We start from the raw sequence: 27,709 nt of genomic DNA on the forward strand, positions 1-27,709 counted from the left end.
ACTATACCCATTGGCCTGAGTCCATCTGCTACAGGCTAGGAAATGTAGGCTTTTGCATCAGAGTTTGGGTGGGTGATACCTGCTTGGAGCCAATGAGGGGCAAGGATTGAATAGTTAATGAGTCTTCGTAATTAGGTATAAAGGGCAGCTGTCCTTTGTTTAGAGAGACAAAGAGGAAGAGTTAAACAGGCCGATTCAAAAAAAAACCCGTGGGAGAGCCGGCGCTCCGTGTTGAGCGCCCGATCTCCCGAAGCGCACCCAGGCACCTCTCCTGGGCGCGCGAGTCTGTATGTAAATTAAGGCCCGTGTTAGCGCCTCCTTATTAGTGGAAGCGGTGGTTGTCAGCAGGTCTGACAACCTATGCTTAATTTTACCGGCGTCTGTTTTCTAACCCGCTGACAGCTACGGGTTCGGAAAATGGACGCCGGCAAAATTGAGCGTCCGTTTTCGAATCTGTGACCGGCGGGCAGATTTTTTTTGGTTTTTTTTAAAGAACTTTTTTTTTTTTAATTTTTGGGGCCTCCGACTTGATATTGCTATGATATTTAGTCGGAGGGAATACAGAAAAGCAGTTTTTTCTGCTTTTCTGTACACTTACCCGGTGCTGTCAATGGTTAACGCCTGCCTTTCTATATCGGCCTGATAGGGAGGTAGTCATGAGATGAGATCTAAATTGCAGCCTCCAGCTGGCTGTTTGTAAGATAGGGAAAAAAGTTCAGCTAGCTAGATGTGTACTTGTCATTATCCTAAGAAAATGAATTAGCCAGCTGTATTGAGACAGCATAAGAACATAAGAAATTGCTAAGCTGGGTCAGACCAAGGGTCCATCAAGCCCAGCATCCTGGTTCCAACAGAGGCCAAAACCAGGCCACAAGAACCTGGCAATTACCCAAACACTAAGAAGATCCCATGCTACTGATGCAATTAATAGCAGTGGCTATTCCCTAAGTAAACTTGATTGATAGCAGTTAATGGACTTCTCCTCCAAGAACTTATCCAAGCCTTTTTTTAACCCAGCTACACTAACTGCACTAACCACATCCTCTGGCAACAAATTCCAGAGCTTTATTGTGCGTTGAGTGAAAAAGAATTTTCTCCGATTAGTCTTAAATGTGCTACTTGCTAACTTCATGGAATGCCCCCTAGTCCTTCTATTATTCGAAAGTGTAAATAACCAAGTCACATCTACTCGTTCAAGACCTCTCATGATCTTAAAGACCTCTATCATATCCCCCCTCAGCCATCTCCTCAAGCTGAACAGCCCTAACCTCTTCAGCCTTTCCTCATAGGGGAGCTGTTCCATCCCCTTTATCATTCTGGTTGCCCTTCTCTGTATTGTGTTGTGAGGGAAATTAAGGTGTAGATATTTTCTGATTTTGTTTTTAATTCAATCTAAATGAACTATTTAAGAATAGTATTGGCACATTTAGTTTCAAGCTAATTTAGTTGCAGCTAATTTCAGAAGATTGTCGCAAATTTAATTAGAATAAAAAGGGAATTTTTTTTTGTGAGAGTTGGACATTTTATCCATGAAACAAGTTAACCATGAATCTACATGGAGTGCTAGACCCCAAGCAGCTGCAACTACTTCATCAACCTGTTTGTACTATATTGATATAGTTTTCTATTAAAAAAAAAAAATCATACATAAACTGGATGGAGTTGGTCCACAGGGCAGCTACCAAAATGATTGACAATCTTTTTAATAAAGCATATGGAGGCAGACTTCATTTATTTGATTTCTATTCCAATCACTTTAAAGCAATTACATTCAGGTTCTTAAAGATCTAAACATGTATAGTCTGAGGAAGAGGAGGGAAAGGGGAGATATGATAGAGACATTGAAATATCTCCAAGGTTTGCATGCACAGGAGGTGAGCCTCTTTCAGTGGAAAGGAGGCTCTAGAACCAGGGGTCATGGTGTGAGGGTGAAAAAGAGTACATGTGGGAGTAAGCTTTATGGTGGTGGATACATGGAACAGCCTCCCAGAGAGTATCAGAATTCAAGAAAGCATGGGACAAGCACAATGATCTTTCAGGACTGTAAAGTTGAGCAGATGTGAATGAGCAGACTGGATGTACTGTATGGTCTTTATCTGCTGTCATATTCTGTTTCTAATGTCTCCATCATATTGCCCATTCCCCTGCTTTCCTCCAGGGTATGCATGTTTAGATCTTTAAGTTTGGTTCCATATGTTTATGAAACTTTATGGAACACTCTTCTGGAGGAGCTAAGATCTGAATCAGATTTGCTTTGTTTTAGAAAGCTTCTCAAACCATATTTTTCATATTAGCTTTCACTGAAGGTCCAGCGTAGTTTTGCCTGGGTTTCTGCTTTCCCTTTTTTTTTTCTTTTGGGTTGTTTAATTTGTATAGTGCACAGTATTGAAGTGATGCTGATTGTTTTAGTGTAGTGGTTCTCAACCAGTGTGTTGGGACATACTGGTGTGTCACCAAGGGGTGGAAGGTGTGTCACCAAAAATTTGACATAGCAAGCCTATGCTTTCCATAACAGCCACGCGTGCTTGCTGCTTGAGGAGGGTGCAGAGCAAGGAGCTGGTACTTAAAATTCCCCATCGCCACTTCCTGTTGCTGCTTTTCCCTCAACCTTGGCACTCACTGCCACCGCCAATCCAAGACATAAATGTTGAAGGCATGCTGTATTCTGCCCCCGCCTTCCTGCCGCAACTCCTCCTCTCCCCTGCTTCTTCCAGTTTCTGTTTTTCTCTGTATGCTTGTTTATAATTTATGGCCTTTTATTCTGTATTAGATAAGGGTCAGTCTGCATTCTGCATGTTTGACAGAGATGAAGGATTCTGATAACTAGGATGTAGATTCTGTGTAGGAACCTAGAGCAGTCTGGCTTTCTTTGTTTTTCCAATAGTAAGTGTACTGCATTCTATGGGGTAGATTTTCAAATACCGCGAATAGGCATACTTTTGTTGGCGCTCCAGGCGCAAACAAAAGTACGCTGGATTTTAGTAGATACGCGCGGAGCCGCGCGTATCTGCTAAAAACCTGGATCGGTGCGCGCAAGGCTATTGATTTTGTATAGCCGGCGTGCGCTGAGCCGCGCAGCCTACCCCCGTTCCCTCCAAGGCCGCTCCGAAATCGGAGCGGCCTTGGAGGGAATCCTCTAACGCCCTCCCCTCACCTTCCCCTCCCTTCCTCTACCTAACCCACCCGCCTGGCCCTGTCTACACCCCCGCCCTTACCTTTCTCCGGGGATTTACGCCTCCCAGAGGGAGAAGTAAATCCCCGCGCGCCAGCGGGCCTGTTGCGTGCCGGGACGTGACCTGGGGGCGGGTACGGAGGGCGCAGCCATGCCCCCGGACTGCCCCGGGCCGTAGCCACGCCCCTGTACCCGCCCCCAAAATGCTGCCGACACGCCCCCTAAACGCCGCGACGACCGGGCCCGCCCCCCGACATGCCCCCGACACACCCCCCTCGGAGAACCCCGGGACTTACGCGAGTCCCGGGGCTGTGCGCGCGCCGGTAGGCCTATGTAAAATAGGCTCACCGGCGAGCAGGGCTCTGAAAATCCGCCCCTATATTTGCAATCTTGCTTTTTCTTAGGTTTGTTCAAGTCCTGGGTGTTAGTACTCTTATGGTATGGCTGGCATGCTATATAATTGTTAAATATCTTTTTAGCAGGTTTTCATGTTATTTCACAAAGTGGCTGAAAGGGAAGGGATTTTGAAGTACTATTACTGAGGGGATATCAGAATTTGAATATATTTTTCGTATGGTGAGTTGAAAGGGGAAATGTCCTAATTCTATCCTGTATAAACTGCAGAAGAGGTCAGAATTTCCTGAGGTTGATAGTGAAATGCATGCAAGTTTGTCTGTATTGAAAAACTGTGTGTTGCATATGCATATCAATCCCAAATTTCTCAGATGCAATAAGCAAAGATTAAAATTTTTGTGAAAAAATAAAATGTAATAATATTTTATAAGCAGTTATTGAAATTAAAGAATGTTATCTTTCTCCTTCATCATTTTCAACAATAAAATATCTAGGTTTTGGGGGGCTTTTTTTTAGTATAGCTGTTAAATGTAGTGTGCAATGTGCCATTCACGTAAGCATCATCTGTCAGGTGTGTCAAGATGGAAAAAAGGTTGAGAACCACTGGTTTAGTGGTCTATGTTATTGCTGAGTATGTGTTTTGTTGTAATCTGCTGAGACTGGTGGATCAGCGGAATATAAGTTTTTGAAAGAAATAAATAAAATGAGGAAGCCCATTGACTATTTTATTAGTAGTAGTTGCCCCTGGCCTAACTTTATCCGGTTTATATCCTTTTGAAGGTGTGGTGTGCAGCATTGCAAACAGTGTTCCAAATGAGGTCTTAACAGAGACTTACACATAGGCAATTTCTCTTCCTATATTCCCAAACTGGGTGGGTCAGTTGATAGGGACAACTTGCTGCCCTTTGGCTGGACTAGACTCCCTGATTCGATGCAGCATGTTTCCCCTCTAGCTATATTCAAGTCCACTCTAAAAACGCACTTTTTCGATACTGCTTTCAAATCCTACACACTTCTGTACAATAAATGGCCCTGACACTTCATAGCTGGACAGAATGGCGGCGTTTCCCCTTTAAGGTGGAACTCGTTCCCCTGGTTTGTTTACATTCATGTGCGCATGTGCCAGGCAGGTACGGGACTTCAAGATGTGTTCTTCCGCGTTGTAGCCCCTGCTTTAAGCTACACTCAACCCTCACTCTGCTCTTAGATGCGTCGCTGTGACACTGGGGAAATTGAACAAGGCAGCCTGCAAGAAATTGAACAGGAGAGCCTGCAAGAAAATCCCGAAGCTTTTGAAACGATTGATTGTATCGTCGGGCACTATTTTTTTTTCAATAGATCACGAGATTTTGCAAGAGGCGAAGTGCTTTGGTTTGGGAGGGGCAGAGCTGCGACTCTTTCCCGAAGCCAAACGTTATTGGTCACATGGTGTCACTTTTTAATAGACTGATGGGAGAATTAAAATGTGATATATTAATAGTGACGATATTTAACTGTGTAATATCAGCTCATAACATCTAGAACTCGTCATTCTCCGCTGAGTGGGGGAGGGGAGAGGGAGGAAAAAGCTAGTTGCGTCCAAAACGCCCGCCCTCCTTCAGTCCACGCCGATAGGCTGAGGAGTCAGTTATTGACACTTAGAGCTTTCACTCAGGGCAAGGACGCGACTCGGCAACGGAACGTGAATGCTGGAGCCAATGAAGCGCCCGAGTAAGAGTGAACAAAAAATGCGTACTGTCGCGCACCCTGCTGGGCCAAGGCGCGTGGCGATTGGCCGTCAGGACAGAGTGCATTCTGGGAGCTGTAGTGGAACGAATCAGACAGGGCTTCCAGACCGTTCGGAGAGGCGGACTACGTGTCCCAGGGGGCGTCGGAAAAAGGCGTAAAAGACATGCGCGCGCAGAGGGGGCGGGCCAGAGCCTTTATAAAAAGCAGCTTCAGGGGCTGCGAAACAGCAGTTGGACGCTGGCAGGTGCGACTGGAAGGTTGCGGGAGGGGGAACGGGAGCATGAACGGGCTGAGAGCTCCTAGGAAGAGCTGGCAGGAGCGTGCCTGGGCTTGAGTTGACACAGCGGCGAGTGAAAGTGTTGGAAGGAGGGGGGTGTGGAAGAGGGCGGCCTCTGGAGGACAGGGGGCGGAGGACTCGTACACTCAGTGTGCAGAAGTACAGAACCGATGCAGCAGCTGCGCCTCCGGAACTAATCAGCCCCCCCAACCCCCACCCTTGGACTTGGAGGAGAGTATCCAGGCCGGGGATTCCCCCCCGAGGATGGCCGAGCCCGTACTGGCCGAGCATGAGGGTGGGGGACCTCTTTTGGACTGTCCCCCAGCCAATGAGGAGGTGACGGCGATGTGGGAGAATAACGGTGGGGGGTGCCCGAGAGCAATGAAGCAAGAGCAGGAGATGTGCGAGGAGCCGCGCAGCGCTGACCACCCAATCCCTCCTGAGGCAGCAGCCCAGACCTGCCCGGTGGCGGAGGGGGCAGGGGACGATCTGCAGAAAGCGGGCCACCGGCTGCCGGGCTATGGCCGGAAGCAAGTGGGGGCGCTGCCCGGCCGCGGGGGCAGCCAGGGCGAGTCGAGGGGCGCGCCCCCTGCCGGCGAGGAAGGGCAGAAGCAGGTGGGCAAAAAGAAGCACCGGCGGCGCCCCTCCAAGAAGAAGCGGCGCTGGAAGCCCTACTTCAAGCTGACCTGGGAGGAGAAGAAGCAGCTGGACGAGAGGGAGACCCTGCGGGCCGCCCGGGTGCGAGCCGAGATGTTCGCCAAGGGCCAGCCGGTGGCACCCTACAACACCACCCAGTTCCTGATGGAGGACCACGACCAGGAGGAGCCCGACCTGAAGACCGGGCTGGGCCCGCCCCGACGATCGGCCACCAAGTCGGACGACACGAGCGAGGACGACTTCGGGGAGGACGAGGAGGGCGGCAGTGACGGCATGGGCGGCGGGGGAGGCGGGGACGGGGGCGAGTTCCTGCAGCGGGACTTTTCGGAGACCTACGAGAAGTACCACGCCGAGAGCCTGCAGAACATGAGCAAGCAGGAGCTGATCCGGGAGTACCTGGAGCTGGAGAAGTGCCTGTGCCGGATGGAGGAGGAGAACAACAGACTCAGGCTGGAGGGCAAGAGACCCCCAGCCCCCGGGGCGGACAGCCACCCTCGGGTGCAGGAGCTGGAGCTGCAGCTGGAGAGCCTGAGGGCGGAGAACAGCAGGCTGCTGAAGGAGAGGGAGCTGCAGCGGCAAGGGGCCACCTGTCCCGGCCAGTTTGGAGACTGAGATTTAACTGGGATGGGGGTGGGGTGGGCACTTTTTACAACGGGGAAGTGTAATATTATATATACATAGATGTATATAAAAACATCTGGGCCTTTTTGTTTGATTATATATACAATCAGCAACAAAACAAAAAATAGGCTTGTAAGGGTTTGGAAAACAAGTTTTATGAGCTATATATATTTTTTTTTAATTATGTGCAAAACCGAGTTTTCAAGCTCCTCTAGAGGAAGCAAATTTGTAACTTGTGTATGGTTGGTTCTTTCTTTTTTTGGTTTTGTGTTCTGTTTTACTTTTTTCCTTCCGTGAATGTAGATTCGACCCAAATTGTGCTAACATTTTTGTGAAACCTTAAGGACAGAAAGAAAAGCATTTCAAAGGGTTGGAGTAAGTGGGCCAGATTTCTATAAAACATCTTCATGGCATGGGTCCAATAAATTTTAACTGTGTGTACATACGACAGTTTCAGTGTGATTTGTAGAGAGATTTCTTTATCTGGATTTCTAGTGTGAAAGGTAGAGTCCTGCTAATTGCAGTCATGTACAAGGGTACTGTATTTAGTTACATTTTGGGCTTGTTTGTATACAGTAGTCAGCTATTTAACCCTCAAATCATATGCTTCTCATTTTGTTAACCTTTAAACAAGACAAAGCATCAGAATGGACTGTGACATAAAATTGTGTTCAGTTTTCACTACTTTACTGCCTCCTATAATTCTAGGAGAAGGAAGAGGAGGATAAGAGGCATTCAGGTAATTTTGTAGTGGAGGTGGGTGAGCAAGTCTGGTCTGAGCAATTACCCTACAGTTTTTTATTGCAATGCAGAATGTGTGGGTTAATATACTGTATGTTTCTGATATATATTTTGTTGACTAATGATGTCTAACCACAATGGTCTTAAATTTCACTGGCAGATTTGTTGATAAAGCAGAGCCTCTTCACAAGGCCACCTGTACCTACAGGGCTGCAACTGGTTCCATTTTGTATTTCTTTAATAATGCCATGGAGGATTTAATTGCTTGTGAGAAACATGGCTGAACTGAGTAGGCATGTCTGGACTGGGCAGTGGTATTTCAAGTCCAAAGGTATCCAGAATGAAAACTAAAGCTTATGGAAATAATTTGGAACTAACAACTCATTTTGATTTTGTTATGCAATCTTTTTTTTAACCTATTCGATCTCTTGGCAGCTGCATGTTAATGCCCATAACATGCCCGTGCATTTATCACCTTAGGCCCATGTAGTCTACACTTTTTCCCTTCTGTTGTAAACTGAAGATTGACTACTTGAGCTTTGCATTGATTGTTGCTGCCTTGCACATAAGAATCCTGTGTACTTATCCCAGCTTTTCTCAAATTCAGTTCCTGTTTCTGTTGCCATCATCTCCCCTAGGTTGTTCATGCATCCACCTCTCTTTTCTGTGAATAAGTATTTTTGTTATTTCTGAGTCTACTCCCATCAGGTCTTCGTTTTTTGAGGATCAGCTTTTAGGCCTTACTTCCTTTAATAGCTGTTCTCTGGATTGCTTCTACTGTATCTGTATTATTTGTCTGCTACTACTTCATAGAAACAAAAAAAGACAGTACCTGCTCTTATCCTGGGTGAAATCTGCGCACAAAAACATTTCTGCATACTTTATATTGGTCAAAATAACACAATATACAAGACAGTCTAATTTAAAATGTCATACAGAAAAAGGTTATTACTCAGATGCAGTTTTAAATATTTTGAGCAGAATTTCCCTAGGAGTTCACTGTAAGAGCATCTCTTCCACCCTCTCTCTACTCCCCTTTCACTTTGCCCTCTAATGCCCCAACTCCTCTACTTGCCACTGTCTCTCCCCCTCTAGGCTCAACCCCTTTCACTCACTCTCCATTCCCACTGTCAGTACTGCCCCTCACACAGGCTCCCTCTGTGTGTCTCTCTCACACACACACCCCCCCCCCCCCCCCATTCAGGTTCCCTTTCTCTCTCGTGCATGCACCCTCACACAGGCAACTTGTCTCACACACCCCTGCACATTGGCCCTCTCTCTTGCTCACCCTCCCTACATATAGGCTCCCGCTCTCTCTCACACACACACATCTCGTCACACAGGCTCTTTCTTACATACACACATCTCACAAAAAACAAGCACCCTCACCTACACACAGTCCCTTTTTCACACACACCACATGCATACACACACACGTCTTCACAATCTCCTCACATAGCCTCCCTCTCTCTGGCACTCTCACATGCTCTCTCTCTCATCTCCCAGGCTCGCAGTCTTACACACAGACTCACAGTCACTGGGGCCTGCTCCATCTTTGCCGCGAGTGGGATGGCCTCCGCTCATGGCACACCTGGGCCTGTTTCATCTTCAATGTGTGCGGGATGGCATCAGCGCGTGGCCTGCCGGGGCCTGCTCCTTCTTCGTTGCAAACAGGACAACCTCCACTCGCGCCACGCCTGGGCCTGCTTCATCTTTGCCATGAACGGGATGGCCTCTGCTCTCGGCATGCCGAGGCCTGTTCCATCTTTGCTACGAATGGGGTGGCCTCAGTTTGCAGTATGCAGGGCTTGCCAAATTCTACGCAAAATCTGCGCAGCTGCAGCGGAGGGGAATTCTGTGGGATTTCTGCACTGCAATAGCTCAGAATTCCCCCATGACTACTGCTCCTTAGAAGGCACAAAGATAAAAACTAATAAGCTTAGAGTTAAAACGGTGAAGCCATTGGGAAGAACAAAACGAGGTGGTATTAATTGAGGGAGAGGCAACTTTTAATCAGCCTGAAAGTAATGAGGCCTCTTAGACGTCTATAAGAGAATCAGCCAGTAAGAGTGGGTGGGGCTCTTCCTTCTCTAATTAAAGCCGCAGGAATCAGTCCTCTGCTACTAACAATGGGCCTGATGTAATAAGATGTACTAGGCTGTATGCACATGCCAGCGAGAAGTTGTGTGCACATTTTTGTGTGCATAACTTAATGACTTTAACTTTTGTGCACGACTGTGCGCTGACGCGCATACAAATTAGCATGCCTCCATGCGAATCCCATCTTGGTGGTGCCATTAGCTATTACCTCAGAATGGAGAGAGGGGCATGGGCTTAGCTTATGTTTTCTTAACACTTAAATTTTAACTCCAGGTCAGAGGTGGAGTAACACTGTGTGGTCAGTATTAGTCTATAGGCTGAACCTGGAGTTCATAGTATTTGGGGATTTATGTGCAGAACATGTTTTCTGTGCATAAATATTGTTTTTATATACGTTAAGGCTTTGTATGCCTGTTGCCAAGTTTGTGCAATTCAACTCCCAATTAGCTTACTGAATAGGGAGTTAATATTTTTTTTAAGCACATGAGAAAATACATTGAAATTCAACTGACATTTGTTACTCTTATTTTGTTATATAAACCCCTATAGAAAAGCAGGACCTGGAGTAGGGTTTGAGGACAGCCACAGAAAGTTGCCTCCACCCCATCTTAGAGGCGATCTCAGTATTTGACTTGAGGCCTTACCATTGACCCATAGGGAGCCATTATCACCTCTTCTTTCTAATTGTTATCTTTCCCTGCACACTGCTGCTTTTTTCGCACTGTTAAGTAAACCTGAGATCACCAGAAAGGATCACCCTGAGATCCTTCACGGCTTTGAAACACATCAGTAATCTTGCTTCTCTCCCTCCATCATGTTGCTGTGGGGAATTTCTGCATGACATTGAATTTTTTTTTTTTTTATTTTGCTTTAGTCATAATTGCCCATCCTCATTTTTTCCGTTCTCGTCTAGAGTTTCCATCCTGTTGCTGAACTTCAGAAAGGTTTACCTTTTTGCACATAATTCTGACCTGTCTGCATAGTCATGAAATTTTTTTATTTTTTTTTAACAGAAAGTGGCCCGGGACTACACCCTAAGGCTTTCCATCAATCAAACTTCTCTCCTTGAATTAAACTCCATTTACCACCATCCTCTGTTGCTTATGGATCAATCAGTATTTTGATTAAATAGCTCTTTTAAAATATACCTCTGATTTTATGACTATTTCAGAATATTTCCCCAGCAGAAAAGGTTGAGATAAGAGCAAACAGTAACCTATATAAATACAACAAGATGTCAAAATAAAGAAACTTCAGTACAGCTGGTCCTGTTTTGGCCTATACATTGCAGCAATGAAGAACAAGAGAGAATTTCTGCATATAAGTAAAATCCAGTTGCAGTATGTTAGAAAGTTAGTTCTTTCCTTTGGGTTGAGGGTAATATAAGGCCTTTTTTAAGTTATTTTTTGCGTGGTTTAATTTTTTCTTTCCAGCCTATGTTGTGACCTGATGAAGGTGTGTGTGTGTGTGTGTGTGTGTGTGATATGCATATTAAATGTGTGAGAAGTTAGCATCACACTCTGATTTCAGTAACCTAGAAGGAAGCCTCTTTTTTTTTTTTAAAAAAAACATGTTGGCAGAAAATAGGCAAGTGATATTTTCATAGCCATAGTGGAAAACTGGATCCAACCTCACATGATAACCTACTTTTTTTTTTCCCCCCCTATAGCAGGTGATTTTTTCCCGTGTGGAACTGTGAGAAAGTTGAACAGATGCATAATTTTCATCCAATAAAGAATCTTTTGCCACAAACTACACAAATGTGATTTTTCTTTTTTTTACATTTCCTAGACTTTTTTCCCCTTCATATTTGGTTTGTGTTTAGGTCTCTTACCCAAGTTCTATCTGCTATCACCTACCCGTCATGGATCCTGAAGCATACCTGCCACTAGAGTTCGATGCTGTCACTCGAGGCCTGTCCTGCTGACTTATCTCTGGCAGCCTTGTTTGCTAAAGGCTTTTCCTATGGCTACAGCGTGGAAGAATACCCTAAGAGCTTGATTAACATTTCTTATGTGTCTGGATATTACCCGAATTGCAGAGATTTCTGATAGATGGTTGACATATGTTAGAATAAAAAGTTTGAATCTGGCCCTATGAAAACAATTTGCTAATAAAAACATTATTTTATGGGGCCATTTTTAATACAACTACAAAGGATTAAACTAAGGCAGAATCTGGGATTTAGGCGTTCCTATTCAATAAGGAGGTAGTAGATGGAACCTGATAATGAGTGTACGTCAGTTCAAAATGAAGCACTGGAATAACATGCCTAGAGGGACAGGTACCAACTTAAACAAGAAGGCATGGAGGTTATCTGCATCGGCAGCAGAATGGCTGGGCCCTTCTCTCATTCACTATGTTAATACAGTACATCCTTGATAAATGCTTGCATCTATAATGTGGTATGTGCTTGCTTGTGATGCTGCAGAGTGGCTAGAGACCCTTGGTGAGAAGTATATTTTTGTGTGATACTATGAAGACACCATCTGTCCTGTTCAGAAAAGAGTAAATGGTTGCTTAAATAAGCGCGCAGGTGCTTAAAACCCTAAATCAACCAATGGCACTTGGTTATTTAGAGCTGGAGCCCACTTAAATCTGTCTGCAGGCAGTGATGGCTGAGTAGGGCCCGTCATTGCAAATAAACAGGTGTTTGCTAAAACTACCAAAAATATTTATAAAATTAGGTACTAAGTTTATTTATTTTTACTTCTGCAAAGTATTTCTAGGACCTTTATGTTACTAACTGCTCCAATTTGAGATACTGGTTTGCAGGTTTTGTATGGCACCCATATAATGTTAAGTCCCCATTGTGTGTTGGAGTAGGAAACATGTCTGCTAGTTGTGATGCCCAAATACTATGACAATTTATTTAAATGTCAAGAAATCAAAACATAAGAAAAATTCAGTTATTATGCTAGAATATTCTGTAGCACGTTCCTGTGCCACACTGTAAGTATGCAAAGACTCTGTCCTTTTACTTTTCTTCACAAAAACTCTGCCTTAGAAATCTTCTGTTCAGTGATTCTCAGGCATCTAAATTTTGTAAAAAAAATACATCCAGCCATTTTATTTACTAATCACATTGCCATATGCAGCTGAATCTGAAGTGGCAGAGCATAGTGGCTATCTTGGCGAAGATATGCTGGAATAAAACATGAGAAAATAAAGTTTCAAGAAGAATGACTGTATGCTGGCCAAAACTAGGTAAGCTAATCTGCAACCTATGTCCATCTTACCTGTTCACATCTGAAGTTCAAGAGAGGGGTACAATAAAACATATAAAAGATTAATGATGTTACTGGGATCCCCCCTTTGTGCTTGAGTGGATCTGTTTTGCCCCCGGAAGCAGGATTGTTGGTGTCAGTTCCTCTTTGACCTCCCCTTCATACATTAGGGAGTGGGCCAGCAACTGGCGAATGTTGCTGTCTGGGAGTAACAGGAATTAGATCTACTTTATGGGATCGGCCAGGTACTTGAGACCTGGATTGGCCAGGATGTTGCACTTGATGGACCTTGGTTTGACTCAGTATAGCATTTCTTATTTATTTATTTAAAAAATGTATAGCCCACTGAGCCACAATGCTCAGCAGGTAACAACCAACAAACATGATTGTTAAAAGAGTTATGCAAAAAAAACTACAACTACAGCTACGTTGCTACAGTAGAAATAAATGTTTAAACCTGCATAAACACAAAACATGGTTAACATTACATCAGATATAAAACAGGGCAGAACTCGGCTGGAAAATGCTAAAGTAAAGAGGTGGCTGAGCGATGCAGATCCTGCTCACCTCTGATCTGCTGAGAGAGTTGGGCCAGCTCTACAAAGCATCCATTCTTAACGCTTCTAGGCACAACACGGACAGGCAGCTTTTCTTTAATATGGCTGATGTCTACGCTGCCCTTTTGCTCAGCATGAAAATTGCCCTTTGAACGTGATAGAAACGAAGAGCCAAGGAACATGCAATTAAGAAACGTCTACAAAGAATAAGCTGCTGCAGTGATAACGGTTAAGACAGAAGGCAACTTGTGTGCTGAGATACCAACAGGGCCAACTATTATGTTTTTAACATAAAAGTATAGGGGGGAGGTGACATTCCATGTAAATACTGTTATTAGAGCCAGAAAATGTGTTCTTAATATTCGTGGTCCAGGTTAGATGAGTCCCACATGTATGGTATGATTCCCAACTTGCTGCATGCACCCAGGCTGCATCCTGCTGTAAAGCAGTATGGGAACAGAGTGCTTCAGGCCAAGATACTTCTGGGAAATTAACCTTCGGTGATTTGCTCTTCGTGGCAAAATGGAAGTCGGCAGAGAAGAGACCTTTTGAGGCTTTGGCTTTGTGAATCGGGCTGGGCCTCCTGCTGATAAAACTGTCTTGTAGCTGAAGTGCGGCGCTGCTGGCAGCCACAGTACAGGAAAGAAATGAACCACAGGGTACATGGCACACCAATGCGCTGTATAATTACTGCTTATCAGGAGGCTGGTTCTGCCCTCCATCTCAAGCCAGAGGAGATCATTAGAATCTTTCCACCTAATCTACAGCAATGCATTCCCCCCTCCCCAGTAAAATCTATTTAGATGATCAGGAAGAAAATCTCTCTGTTCAAAGCTAAAGGCTGATAATACGGAATGCAGTTAGCAGCAGAAGTTTTCCACACTGGGCTACATTTATCGCTGTAGCAGCCACTGTCGCCTGTAACCGGTGCTGGTTTTGTATCCTGGATTTTTCAGCTGAACAGCCTGTTTACATGAGATGAAGGAAAGCCTCCCATTCTGTCGGTGAGACTCTACATAAAAACGTACGAGTGTAAGGAACTCCAACTGGATTCTTTGTGCCATACCTTCTTTTACATCAAGCATTAATAAATTGCTCAAATATGATGTACACAAGCCCACAACGATCCCTCCAGAACACCTCATCATGGAGTACAAGCTGAAATTGCTGAGTGGAAAGCTGACATTTTGCGTGATATTTGCATAGAATGATAGTTCAGACAATATTGCTTGAATGTGTTTTGCTTTAGGACTTAACACACAAAAAAAATCGTATTTGCCATATATAAACCCCTTAGTTATTATCTTTCAGAGCTTTGAGTTATGCTCCATCCATAAATGAGAGAGGCCTGAAGTAACCTCAACCAAACGGGGAAGTAGTGCACTTTTTTATGCTCACAATTTTTGAAAAATGTTTGAAAAAAATGTTTACAAGTTGGACCTATGATTAAAAGTGTGCCTCTCTCATTTATTGATGGAGCATAACTCAAGGCACTGAAAGATAACTAAGGGGGTTATATGATGGTCCCATAAATCAAAAAAATTTTAAAATTGAAATTTTGGCAAATACATTTTTTTGTGTGTTGGTTATAATGTCGTATTGTCCTTTAAGGTGTGATTTTTTGCAATAATGCTTTAAGACTTAGCCATAGAACCAGTCTTGTGCTTTTTTCCTAAAAACTGCATATCAGTACTCCAGACTGTATTTATTTATTTATTATTTTATATTCTGCTTTTTTCAGCACTTCAAAGTGGATAATATTCAGGTATTGTCCTATCCTCAGGGGCTTATAATCTAAGTTTGTACCTAAGGCAATGGAGGGTAAAGTGACTTGCCCAAGGTCACAAGGAGCAGCAGTGGGACTCAAACACCGGTCTCCTGGTTTATAGCCCGCTGCTCGAACCACTAGGCTACCACTCCAAGACAGGACCCAGTGTTCCCTGTCATCTGCATCCAATTCCCCTTCCCCCCATCGAAGCAGAGAGTGATGTAGTTTCGTCAAAAACATGTAAGCTAATTGGTTAAGGTTAGTAATCCCCCATGTCTTCTGTTAGGAGTAGTAGCTGTCATTCCTTGCAGGTTAGCCTCATGAACCATTCCACCTCCAGCCTTTAGGGATCCACAGTGTTATCCCATGCCTTTTTGAGTTTGTTTATTGTTGCCATCTTCACCATCTCTTCTGGCAGGGAATTCCAGGCATCTACCCTCTCTGTGAAGAAAAGCAAGTTTGCTTACCGTAATGCATACACCTGTGCCAGCGGCCCAGGTCCCTGGGAGCCGCTTGGGGTCAGGTGCGGTGCTAAACTCCGATCCCCTCTCTTTCCCTTAGACTCTCCAGGCCTGGAGAGTTTTGAATCTAAGGACGACGCTCTTCTCACGGGTTGGGCTGTTATTTTAGATGGCCCCAGCGAGGAATGGGATTCGGGGGGGGGGGCATACGAGCCACCTACCCGCTGAAGTTCTTGGATCTTCTGGGCTCTCTGACGTCAGGCCCCCGGAGACATCCGGCCGCAGTTTTCACAGTCGGTCTGGATGTGCTCTGGCCCTAGGCAGCGCTAACAACGATCATGTCCGTCTGTCACGGACATGATCCTACCACATGGGCAAGGCTTAAAGACGGAGGGACGACTCTGTTTTTTCGACATTTCTCTGAGGAGAAGTGAGCGCTGCGTGTGATCCCGCGCGCGGAAAGAAATAGACTGAGGAAAATCGGTTACTTTCCTGCACGGGAACACACGCGCAGCCGCAGAGGAAACAAAACCTTAACCAATGCTTAAGAAGCTCCATCTCCAGGGCCCTGATAAACAGTTCCCTTGACAGCATGGCTAATTTATCCTGCTATCTACGGGAAAATATTTCCTGATGTTGTCCCCCCGGAGTTTCATATCGTGACCCCTAGTTCTACTGTTTGCTTTCCTAGGATTGTGCATCATTAAAATCATTCATGTATTTGAAGGTCTATTATGTCTCTCCTGCACCTCCTCTCTTCTAGGGTATACATATTCAGATCCTTCAGCCTCAACTCATAAGTCTTCTGGTACAGAACCTACACCATTTTGGTCACCCTTCTCTGGACTACTTCTGTCCTTTCTCTATCCTTTTTGAGATGAGGTCTCCAGAACTGAACAAGGTACTCCAGGTGAGGCCTCTCCAAGGACTTGTACAAGGGCATTATCACCTCTTTTCTTTTTTTTTTTGTTATTCCTCTCTTTATCACGTCACATTGCTTCACCACCTTTACAATGCCAGACACTATCACCCTAAGGTAAAGGCATATCACCCTTCACCTATAGAAAGAGCCTTCTCTCCTACAGATTCATTAAAAAGGTGATTTTTATGCCTGATAAAATGTAGTTATAATGTGGACTAGAAAACATAACATTTTCATGAAGTTAAATGGCAGGCTTTCAATAGGCTTTGTAAACTAGGAGAGCAGATGAATTAGGTTACTATCTTAACTCACTCCTCTAAGTGATAATTCCCACTCCCACCCCAGAGAAACAGACTTAATGCCCAGAAAACTCTCCTAAACTTTAATTACCTTATTGAGACAAATGATGCAGGTAAGAGACAAGTGGGTGACTCTCAAGGTCAACTGCCTGTAAGGCGTTTCAGAATCAGCATGTAAATACTAGTTAAAATAATAAAACAAGCCAAGAGATTTCAACATAAAAAGTCAACAAAAAGGGACTCTGCCCATTTGTACCCTATTGTGCTATCAGAGATCTGACTCTACCTATGGTCTTCTCTCTCCTTTCTGCCCCTTCATGCCCCCTGCACAATTGAATTTTACCACTGATTTAGTTCCTATAACTTATGTAGGTTGTCTGTTCCAGGTATCCACTATCCTCTCAGAGAAGTATTTTCTCATCTTCCTTTTGAGCTTCCTTCAGCCTCATAAGTCAGCCCCTAAAAAGTGAACCCAAGCAAACGAATGTCAGTAGAGAGCTTACATATGACCAGTATTTCATGAGTGTAATTTTTTAAAAGAAGCTGGAAGGTTTGGGCTCCACTGCACTGTGGATTATAGTGAATGAGAAAGGGCAGAAAATATAACACTGGTTTATTCAGTGGCCGAGATCTAAACACATTGCTTACACACAGGCTGATAGCGTGCTCCGGCAGAGCGCACTGTTTGGCCGCACGTTTTCGACAGTAAGGGGTAATAGCACGTCAAAAACGCACGGCCAACCCCCCGAAACTAATAGCGCCCGCAACATGCAAATGCATGTTGATGGGCCTATTAGTTATTCCCGCGCGATACAGAAAGTAAAATGTGCAGCCAAAGGCTGGCGTTAATTTTGGCCGGCACCGGGAAAGTGTACAGAAAAAATTGTTTTTCTGTACACCCTCCAACTTAATATCATAGCGATATTAAGTCGGAGGCCCCAAAATAAAAATTAAAAATCTGCCCGCGGCCCGTGAGTTAGAAGACGGACGCTCAATTTAGCCGGTGTCTGTTTTCCGAACCCGTGGCAGTCAGCGGGTTCGAGAACAGACGCCAGTAAAATCGAGCGTCGGCTGTCAAACCCACTGACAGCCGCCGCTGCTGTCAAAAAGGAGGCACTAGGGAGGCGCTAGTGTCCCTAGCACCTCCTTTTACCGCGGGCCCTAATTTACATACCCGGGCTTTCTGAATCACGTGCCCAGAAGAGAGGCCTGTGCGTGCGTCGGGAGAGTGGGCGCTTGCCAGCTCTCCTGTGCGTTTTTCTGTATCTGCCTGTCAGATAGTGAAAGCCTCTACCTATGATATATATATATATGAACATGAAAACTTAGTGGTACCTAGGATTGCCTTCTTACCCAAAGTTAACTGAATGGATAAATCCAGTCCTGTTTTATTTATTTACATTCATAGATTTGTAGTTCTGAGGACTTTTATTTTTTGATTAGGGAAATCAATGGAAAAAATCAGAAATACAAATCCATGTATGTGAAGGGTTAAAACTAAGCCTGAATCAGCCTGTTCAGTTTACCTGGGATAAGGTCTTGCTTTATACCCCAAGTCTCTTGTCCTGTATGTTTGTCTTATTAGATTTTATGTTCTGTTGAGCAGGGACTGTCTTTTCATATGTTTGTACAGAGCTGCATATGCCATGTAGCGCTATAGAAATGTTAAGTAGTAGTAGGTGATAAAGTGGTGCCACTTCTGGGTCTCTTTGGCTGGGATCTAAGTGCAGGGTCTGAGCCATGTGTTCAGGACTCTTCTTTATCGTTGGCCTGATCCCATTAGAGATGCCATAATGTTACGGCTATTGACAAAACAGGCTTAATCCTGCTACAAAATAAAAAAAAAATACATGGCTGGCTTCATACAGTGAACAGTACTTATTTATAGTTTGCCTTTTGGTACAGATTACATTCAGGTCTTGTAGGTATTTTCCTGTCCCCAGAGGGCTCACAATCTAAGTTTGCACCTGAAGTAATGGAGAGGAGTGACTTGCCCAAGGTCACAAGGAGTGGCAATAGGATTTGACCGCTGCTTTCCCTGGTTTATAGCCCACTGCTCTAACCATTAGACTGCTACTCCAGGCTAAATACCAACCATGCCCTGAGTGGTTTTTCAGGTCCTTTGAAAGGAGGGCGCAGATAGAGGGAATAGTTATTTATCCCGTTCCCCAAAATTCCCAAGTTCGCTGTGATGAGATACAGAAAAAAAAAAAAGTCTCTATTTCACTAAGTGACAGGGTCGCGTAGCACCTTATAGACTAATCGGATTCAGCCGTATGACGAGGAACTCGTGCTTTAAGAAATTGGTTAATCTAAAAAAATGCCACTCGACTCGTCATTTTTGTATTCCCTCTGAAGACGCTGACGCCCTCGGAAGGGGTTGAAAGACCTCCATCTCGGACGGGCCTCAGGACCACGGCCTCAAGTCACAGACCAAGGCCGCCTCCAGTGAGCCCACGCCTCCCTTTGCTGGTACATATAGTACGGAATAAAAGCGAATGGCGCCTGGGCCTCACCTTTTATCTCCAGTGAGGAAGGCACCTGTTTTGGGGTTTTTTTTTATTTATTTATAAACGTATTGTTTCATTTATTTACAGGAAATTCATTCGGATTAATCTTTCTGTTGCTGACGGAAAAATAAAAAATGCGAAGTGGAAGTCCCTGGGATTTGTTAAATAACTTCGTTGCTGAGCCATTTCAATCTCTTTCTGCCGTATTTACTGTTACTCTGCTGTTAGACAAAATGGGAGAGTAATTGTTATATAAAAATCGTACATAAAGGCACAAGCCGGGACGAGCCCAAGCGAGCAACATGGCGGCCATTATAGCACAAGCCCCTCCCGGAGGGCCTCCATCAGGAAGCGGAGAGGCGCGATTTTTATACCCAAGGATAAAATACACTTCTCACGGAATAATTCAAACACATTCTTAAAAAGAATGATTTTTTTAAAAAATAAATATTAAATATTAACAATAATTAGGAAAGGGCAGGGCTGTAGCATGGACGGAAGTCAACATATCGTCCTCCTCAGCCAATCAGCAAGCAGACTCAAGGTGTGATTGGCAGCTCCTTCGGTGGGCGGGCGCTGCCAGGGAAGTTGGGATGGGAATGGGCGGGACGGAGCCTTTTTGGGATTTGTAGTCAGAGCTCGCGGTTCAGCGTCAGGGAGGTTGGACGGACTCTTCGTACGGTTCTGCTGATCCGGGACGCTGAAGCTTTTCGGTTGTTTCTTTACTGCATGCCAGGGCGCTGCTCAGTTTTCGTCGGCAGCGGGTCAGTCTAGTGCTGTAGGTTGAAAAGGAGGGTGAGAAAAGGGAAGAAAGGAAAACCACCAGAAGCAGAGCGAGTAGCTGTAGGCGCCTTTAAGTGCACGTGGCCCGTGCAGGGAGGGAGAGCAGCAGATTGCGGGAGTGGCCGAGGGCAGGCCTCAAATGTCACGCCCCACTGGCCACTCTAGATTTGCGCCCTTTACAAAGGGTGAGGGAAGGTGTGTCAGCTTGGTGGAAGGAGAGGTGATGAGGTAGGGAGGTAGTAATTGTTGCAGCCCTAGGGTCGAATGGAGACTGAATTGGTAAAACATCAAGAAGTTTCTTTTGCACGGTTAACAGAACGTCTCCCCTTCTATCCCGCCCAGATTTATTTTTTTTTTAACAGCTTGCTTGCACTTTTTCAGGCTGTAGGAAGCTAGCCACTAGCCTTTTGATGCACCTCCTGCATTTTACTGGTGATTATATGTTTAGTGCATAGTTGAATTTCTTCTACATTATTGAGAACTTAAAACAATCCCAAAATAAAACCAGCTGTTTCTAACCCACTCCCAGCTGTTTGCACTGCATCCTAATGGAGGCGAAGCAGAATTGCAGCACCGGAAACAAATCCTCCGTCGGAAAAGCAGCTATTAGCACGGAGTGCGTTAGTAGAAATCAAACACATCACGTGCACTGCCTCATCACAGAGCAGATGCGACACATGCATCGGCAGTGCAAGCATCCCTTATTCACATGTAAAGAGCCCCCCACCACAGCATAGGTGGGATGGAGGCACTAGAAATGCAAGTTTTCCCCTCCCCATGCAACCCCACAGTGCAACAAGGACAGTGGCATTACAAGCTTCACGCACACTGCCATGCTACCGAGCAGGTACAGTACAAACAATGGCAAGAATAGATAAGGTAGTAGAAACTAACCTCATGCATACACACATAGCCCCACAACACCTATAGCATGAACAGCAAGCTTCATACACACCTACACTGCTACGCCACAGAGTGGGTACAGCACAAACTGGCAGAGCAAACTTAACCTTGCATGTGCACACACACATAGTGCTTCACCAAAGAATAAATAGGACATAGGGTCAAGCAGTACAAACTAACCTCACAGACATCTCCATTATAAAATGGCATGGGCAGCAGCAGTGCAAGCTTCTCACACACTTATATGGCTCCAGCATAGAACAGATACCGTATGGGCAGCAGCAGTGCAAGTTTTCCATCCTCATGCATCCACTGCCCTAACATAGGATATGTACAGCATGGGCATAGTAACATAGTGAATGATGGCAGGTAATGGTACATCCAGTCTGCCTGCAAGTTTTGTTTTTTTTGTTGTTGGTTTTTTTGTTTTTTTTAGGGTAGTAGCTGCTCAGAAGGCTTGGGGGTAGCCTTCACTGTTAAATGTAATAGCAGCTGCCACTTGTGCAGGCTATGCCCAAGCAAAATTGTAAACGGTAGGTGCAATAAAGTTAACCTATTTCTTCATTTCCATTCTCTAGCTAGTAGGGATCCACTATTTGTGTCCCATGCCCTTTTGAATTCCACGATCTTTCTTAGAAACATGATAGCAAAAAAAGACTATGGCTCATCCAGTCTGCCCATCTGTCCAATTAATTTACCATTATAATTCTTATTACTTGCTTAAAGATCCCCTGCATTTATATCATGGTTTCCTGAATTCAGATACTGCTTTTGTCTCCACCACTTCCACTGGGAGACTGTTCTACAATCCACCACCCTCTCTAAAGAAATATTTCCTAAGATTATGCCTGAGTCTACTCCCTTTCAACCTCATGTCATGATCCCTCATTCTAAAGCCTCCTTTCCATTGAAAAAGGCTCACCTTTTCTGCATGTAAACCTTTGACTTATTTTAATGTCTAGATCATATCTCCCCCTATCTCGTCTTTCCTCTAGGATATACATGTTTAGATCATCAAGTCTGTCCCCATATGCTTTAGAACAAAGACCACTGACCATTTTAGTAGCCACCCTCTGTACTAACTCCATCCTCTTTGTATTCTTTTGAAGGTTCGATCTCCAGAATTGTACACAGTATTCCAAGTGAGGTCTCACCGGGGACCTATACAGGAGTAATATCACCTCCTTTTTCTGCTGGCTATTTCTCCCTATGCAGTCGGGCATGTTTTCTGCCTCTTACCATTGCTTTATCCACCTGTTTGGCCACCTTAAGATCATCAGATAACAATTACTCCCAGATCTTGATCTTCCTTTGTGCTTAGAAGAATTTCACCTCCGATACTGCACCTTTTCCTTGGGGTTTTGCATCCTAAATGCATTACTCTCCATTTTTTAATATTAAGTCTTAACTGTCAGACCTTAGACCATTCCTCGAGCTTCGCTAGATCCCGTCTCATGTTTTCCATTCCTTCCTGTCTGACCACTCTGCTACAAGTTTTGGTATCATCGGCAAAAAGTCAGATCTTTCCCAACAATCCTTCTGCTATGTTGCTCACAGAAATGTTGAAAAGAACCAGTCCACTATCTTCCTGGAGGGCATTCCATACATCCACCATCCTTTCCGTGAAGAAATATTTCATGAAATTGTTCCTAAGTCTTCCCCTTTGGAGCTTCACATTGTAACCACTAGTTTTGCAGGTTCCTTTCCATCAGAAGATATTTGATTTTTGTGCATCATTAATTCATTTCTGATTTTTGAAAGTTTGTATCATATCTCCCGTCTCTTCTCCAGGATATACATATTAAGCTCCTTCAGTCTCGTCTCATATGGCTTTCCATATAGAACCCATGCTATTTTGGTTGCCTTTCACTGGAAGCTTCCATTCTATCCTTATCCTTTTTGAGAAGAGGTCTCCAGTGCTGAACACAGTATTCCAGGTAGGGCCTCACCAAAGGTCTGTACTTTTTCGTGCTGGTTATGCCTCTTTTGATGCAGCCCAGCATCCCTCTTGTCTTAGCATCTTGTCACATTGCTTCACAATCATCAGACACTATCACCCCATGGTCTCTCTCCTTGTTCGTGCATATCAGTCTGTATTGCTATTTTTAAATTATGCAGGAGTCCTATATGTTTAACTATTAAGTCACTGTTTATTGATTTCCAACAGGTATATATACAGTAATTATTGTATAACAAATGTAACAATGATTAAGAAAGACATCACAGATCCTGATTTATACCTACATCCAGGCTGCACTTAAGCGGGGAAGCCCTGGGACAGCTTTTGCCAGGAGTCTCACGATCGGGAAAGTCCCTGCACGGTGCGTCCACCCACAGGTGAGGCTTCTGACAAAAACCCCCTAGCCTCCTGCTTTTATAGAGAGTAACAAACAACTCATGTAACTATGATCGTAACAGTGCAGTTGTAAAAATAATTTTCTAGTGTTCTATCCTGGGGTGTGGGCCAGTCACCCAGAGAATAGTTACACATTTAATTCTTGGCTTGTTCTGTGGAAGTAACTATGAAGATCACTTGGTCATGTTGGGGCAGAAGTAGGATTTGTTGGACTTGTCGGGGCAGAAGCAAGAGTCATCCCTATAAACATATTCACCATTCTCTGCCCTTCTCGAAGTCAATGCAATACTTCTCGGTCCATTGACTATTGATTCTGTACTGACAAATAGTTTATCGCTATCACCTTTGTAGTAATTTGTTTTTGTACTTTTTATTTATTTAAAATTGTTTATATACCGCTTTTTCAATAAAGATATTGGTAAAAAACAGTTTACAAACTAAAACATACATAATATAATTAGGTAACATAAAACTTAAAGCAAAATTAAAATATACAATATAAGAATATATAATAAAAACAAAAGTGTAATACAAGTAGATGGACATAAAACTATTAGTGCCTTAAAGAAATTGAAACAAATGAAATTTAAGTGAGGTTTGTGGAGTGTAAATTAAATGCTTCTGAAAAAAGATGTTTTTAGTGTGTTGATTTTTTTTTTAATTCTTTTGAGTTTGAGATTAATTGCAGGAAAACTAGTAAGGAGTTCCATAATAGAGGGCCGGCCACTGAAAAGGCTCTTTTTCTTGTGATATCCAATCTAGCAAGATGGATAGAAGGTACATCTAAGATATTTTTAATTAGAGATCTCAAATGTCTGGTAGGTTTATAAAGCCATATTGAGGATGGGTTATGAATGAGTGAGTGAATGATAGAATTTTGTATTTGATCCTGTATTTAATTGAAAGCCAGTGTAAAGAAAACAGAACAGGAGAAATGTGATTTTTTTACAGAAGAACCGGTTAAAACTCATGCTGCAGAATTTTTAATTAGTTGGAGAGGTTGAATTGCAGTATCAGAGAGACCAAGATAGAGAGTGTTATAATAGTCCAGACCAGAAAAGATCGAAGATTGAAGAATTGTACAAAAGTCTTGAAAAAAGAGAAATGGACATAGATGTTCAAGCATATGTAATTTGAGAGAGGATTTTTTTGACCCCCCTAGTGGCCAAGCACAAGATCATTGGTCCCCAGTTGGATGATGATATCTATTTTACTTTCTTCTTTAATTGCATTGATTATCTGGTTTGCATTTCTAAAAGCTGAGGATTCTGGAAAGCATTTAATTAATGTTTGCTTCAATATGAATTCCCAAATTAGTGCCTGTAATGACAGTCTTCCAACACAAGGAGTTTTCTCTTCTGACTTAATAGTGCTGTGGAGTTTCTGTGTGCATTGGGTATCTTCTTTCGTTTCACATACTACTTCAGCTTCCATTGCTAGAGCATCTTCATTTTCCAAATCAGAAAAGGCATTTTGTATCTATGTCACAGGTCTTATCCTTCCAGAGCCCACTGTAATCCATTTATTTCTGGGTTTCTGGCTGTTTTATGGAAGTGGGGGTGGATGTTCAGGTTGTACAATTTGGAAGAGTGGGTGTTTCTGGGTTACAGGTCTTACCCTACCAGACACCACTGTTAAGCACTGTATTTATCTATAGATACAGAATTTTATCTGCAGTATATTGCGTAATATTATTTATATAGCACTGTGCAAGATAATTTACATGGTTGAAATCTACCTATCGTGTAGAGTTTGTAATCTTTAAGTTTCAGCACTGGGAGGTAAAGTGACTTGCCAAAGGTTATGTTATGTAATGAAGAAATGTGACAGGACCCAGGGGTCTCCAGGTTCACAACATTGTGCTCCAACCATAGTTTGACTGCTGTCCCAAAGCCCTTCACGGGTCTAAAATAACATAATAAATGATGGTAGATAAAGACCAAACTGGCCCATCCAGACTGCCCAGTTGATATTTATCCTCTTTTGGTAGATATGCAAATATACTGTAATTCCCAAATGTAACCTAACTCCTCCCTGGGTCTTCCACCCCATTTCTCAACCCTCACAGTTTTGGATTCCCCATGCTTTCTTTAAGCCCTGATGAAGTCATTCCACCACTATTTAGAGTTGAAACTGCTCTTCCATGCAGGTTACCTGGCGCTCTGTTGCATTTGTATCACTGCTGTGTTTGAAAAAGGATTTTTTTGACTCCCCCCGAGTGTCACCCTCCCGACACCCCCGTAGTGGCCAAGCACGAGATCATTGGTCCCCAGTTGGATGATGATATCTATTTTACTTTCTTCTTTACTTAACTACCATTCTGTGCTGCTTATCCCCATCAAGTGTAGTACCACTGTTTTTGGGTGGAAACTATTCTCCCTGAGTGCCCCTTTATTCCTGGGAAATCAAAATATTCTAAAAGCGTATGTGTAGGCTCTTTCAGGCTACATGTGGGAGCAGCTGATCAAGAATTTGAAATAAGTACGGTGATACCTAACATGAAGATGTAATATTTCTGCCCCAGGTGTAAATCATGTAAAGTGAAAAATGAGATGCAATACAGAGACATTTTATATTTAAGGCATTTACATGGGATGAGCTTATATTTTTATTTTTTCTGTCTATCCTTTGTATTTTTCAGACTGTTTGGAAACATCACTGGCTTTTGACTCTCTTATGTGATGTGGGAGGATCAGTGTTTGCTAATACACTTCACTGCCATCAAATTGAGAAAAGACACGGATTCATGGCCCACTCATCAGCGAGTTCCGTTCTTTGTAGCAGGATTCTTGATTGTTCTCTCAAGGGTAGCAAATGTTCACTGTCCCTGGTAGGTGGTGCCCCCTGGTTCACTGGAGAGACTAAGATAAGGCAGAATGGTAGCCCAAGTGATGGCCATAAATCTGTGGATACCAAGGTTAGCAAGAGACGCCAAAGGAGAGCCAACAGACGGCAGAGACGTTGGAAGCCCTACTTCAAGCTATCCTGGGAGGAGAAGAAGCAGCTGGATGAGAGGGAGACCCTGCGGGCTGCCCGGGTACGGGCCGAGATGTTTGCCAAGGGCCAGCCGGTGGCACCGTACAATACTACCCAGTTCCTAATGGAGGATCATGACCAGGAGGAGCCCGACCTGAAGACTGACCTGTTCCCCTGGAGGCCCTTAGCCATCAAGTTGGATGAGATAAATGAGGAGAGTTTCCTGGAGAAGGAGGATGGCGGCAGCAGCAGTGGCATAGGAGGGGACAGTGGTGAGTTCCTGCAGAGGGACTTCTTAGAGACCTACGAGAAGTACCACGTGGAGAGTCTGCAGAACATGAGCAAGGAGGAGCTGATCCGGGAGTACCTGGAGCTGGAGAAGTGCCTGTGCCAGATGGAGGAGGAGAACAACAGACTCAGGCTGGAGAGCAAGAAAGGTGGTCGGAGCAGGGAGCCGGGGAACAGCAGCTCCGGGATCAAAGAACTGCAGTCAGAGAGAGACCTTTCTAGAGAGGAAGTGACCAAAAGGCCATGGGCTTCCCGGCAGGAGCAGAGCCAGATCAAGGAACTGGAGTTCGAGATCAAGCGTATCCAAACTGAGAACCTCAGACTGACCATGGAGAACCAACTCTTCCAGAAACAGAAAAATAATCCCAAAATAATGTGAACTGTGGAGTCTGCTCTCTCAGCAGTATTAAAAAAAAAAAAAAAAAAAAAAAAGACCGCAGAGGACAGCCATAAGAAATAAATCCTTTTTAATGAGCAAGCATACTACCTTGTCTACGTTGGGTATTTTCAGTACCAAATAAAACATGTTTTCCATGGGAGAAATCCATTGTATTTTTATCAGTTTTTAAGGGGTTTTTTTTTTTTTTTTTTTTGCTGCTTTCCATGGACAGGACCCTTCCTAAGGAAACTGCAGAAAACTCTCATTTAAAGAATTGCAAATACTTGTTCAGGGCTGGTTCATGCAGAATTTTAGGGATGGAATCACTCCATGCTTTTCCGCCTCACTCTCCTTCCACCCCCAACACTACCCCAAAGATATGGTGAGGGCGTTTTTCTCCCAAGTTGTTCAGTCCACTTTAGTAGCGGACGGACAGGCGCTAGATTTAGTATGCATCCCCTGACATCCTCCTTGGGCATTTACTTAGAGGAACCCAGCAATGAGAAATGCAGATGTTTTTTTTCTATTAATAGTATTTTTAAAAAGTGCTGCTTATTTCTTACCAAGGCAGCCTCAAGTGTGAGGTCATAAATACAGAGTAATCATTTGAGTGTTTTGTGTGTGCGGTTT

The 27,709-nt window shown here is 43.9% G+C and overlaps 2 protein-coding genes across 11 annotated transcripts; both read left to right on the forward strand.

Annotated features, from left to right (window-relative positions):
- Nucleotides 1–5,467: 5,467 nt before the first annotated feature.
- HEXIM1 (HEXIM P-TEFb complex subunit 1) lies at nucleotides 5,468–7,254 on the forward strand. The gene has a single exon (XM_029573435.1). It carries the CDS (start codon nucleotides 5,796–5,798, stop codon nucleotides 6,798–6,800), a length of 1,005 nt encoding a protein of 334 aa, XP_029429295.1. The 5' UTR covers nucleotides 5,468–5,795; the 3' UTR covers nucleotides 6,801–7,254.
- An 11,716-nt stretch (nucleotides 7,255–18,970) lies between these two features.
- Nucleotides 18,971–27,161, forward strand: LOC115074361 (protein HEXIM1-like). 10 transcript variants are annotated; one of them, XM_029573733.1, is made up of 4 exons: nucleotides 20,014–20,158; nucleotides 23,248–23,417; nucleotides 24,108–24,213; nucleotides 26,078–27,161. In XM_029573733.1, exon 4 carries the CDS (start codon nucleotides 26,183–26,185, stop codon nucleotides 27,077–27,079), a length of 897 nt encoding a protein of 298 aa, XP_029429593.1. In that variant the 5' UTR covers nucleotides 20,014–20,158; nucleotides 23,248–23,417; nucleotides 24,108–24,213; nucleotides 26,078–26,182; the 3' UTR covers nucleotides 27,080–27,161. The 10 variants fall into 10 exon arrangements, 9 of the variants coding, with proteins under 9 accessions (XP_029429594.1, XP_029429595.1, XP_029429593.1 ...); XM_029573732.1 differs by having other exon boundaries at nucleotides 23,331–23,417; XM_029573734.1 differs by lacking the exons at nucleotides 20,014–20,158; nucleotides 24,108–24,213 and adding an exon at nucleotides 19,165–19,356 and having other exon boundaries at nucleotides 23,331–23,417.
- The last annotated feature ends 548 nt before the right edge of the window (nucleotides 27,162–27,709 follow it).

This window comes from Rhinatrema bivittatum, chromosome 12 (genome assembly GCF_901001135.1).
Source record: "Rhinatrema bivittatum chromosome 12, aRhiBiv1.1, whole genome shotgun sequence".
Classification (NCBI taxonomy): Eukaryota; Metazoa; Chordata; class Amphibia; order Gymnophiona; family Rhinatrematidae; genus Rhinatrema; species Rhinatrema bivittatum.

Bases quoted from the DNA above. Each gene is read 5' to 3' on its own strand.
- HEXIM1 (XM_029573435.1), top strand. From the start codon at position 5,796: ATGGCCGAGCCCGTACTGGCCGAGCATGAGGGTGGGGGACCTCTTTTG.
- LOC115074361 (XM_029573729.1), top strand. From the start codon at position 20,920: ATGGAGGCACTAGAAATGCAAGTTTTCCCCTCCCCATGCAACCCCACA. The intron at 21,025-26,077 runs GTACAGTACAAA...TGTATTTTTCAG, and splicing joins ACTGCCATGCTACCGAGCAG to ACTGTTTGGAAACATCACTG.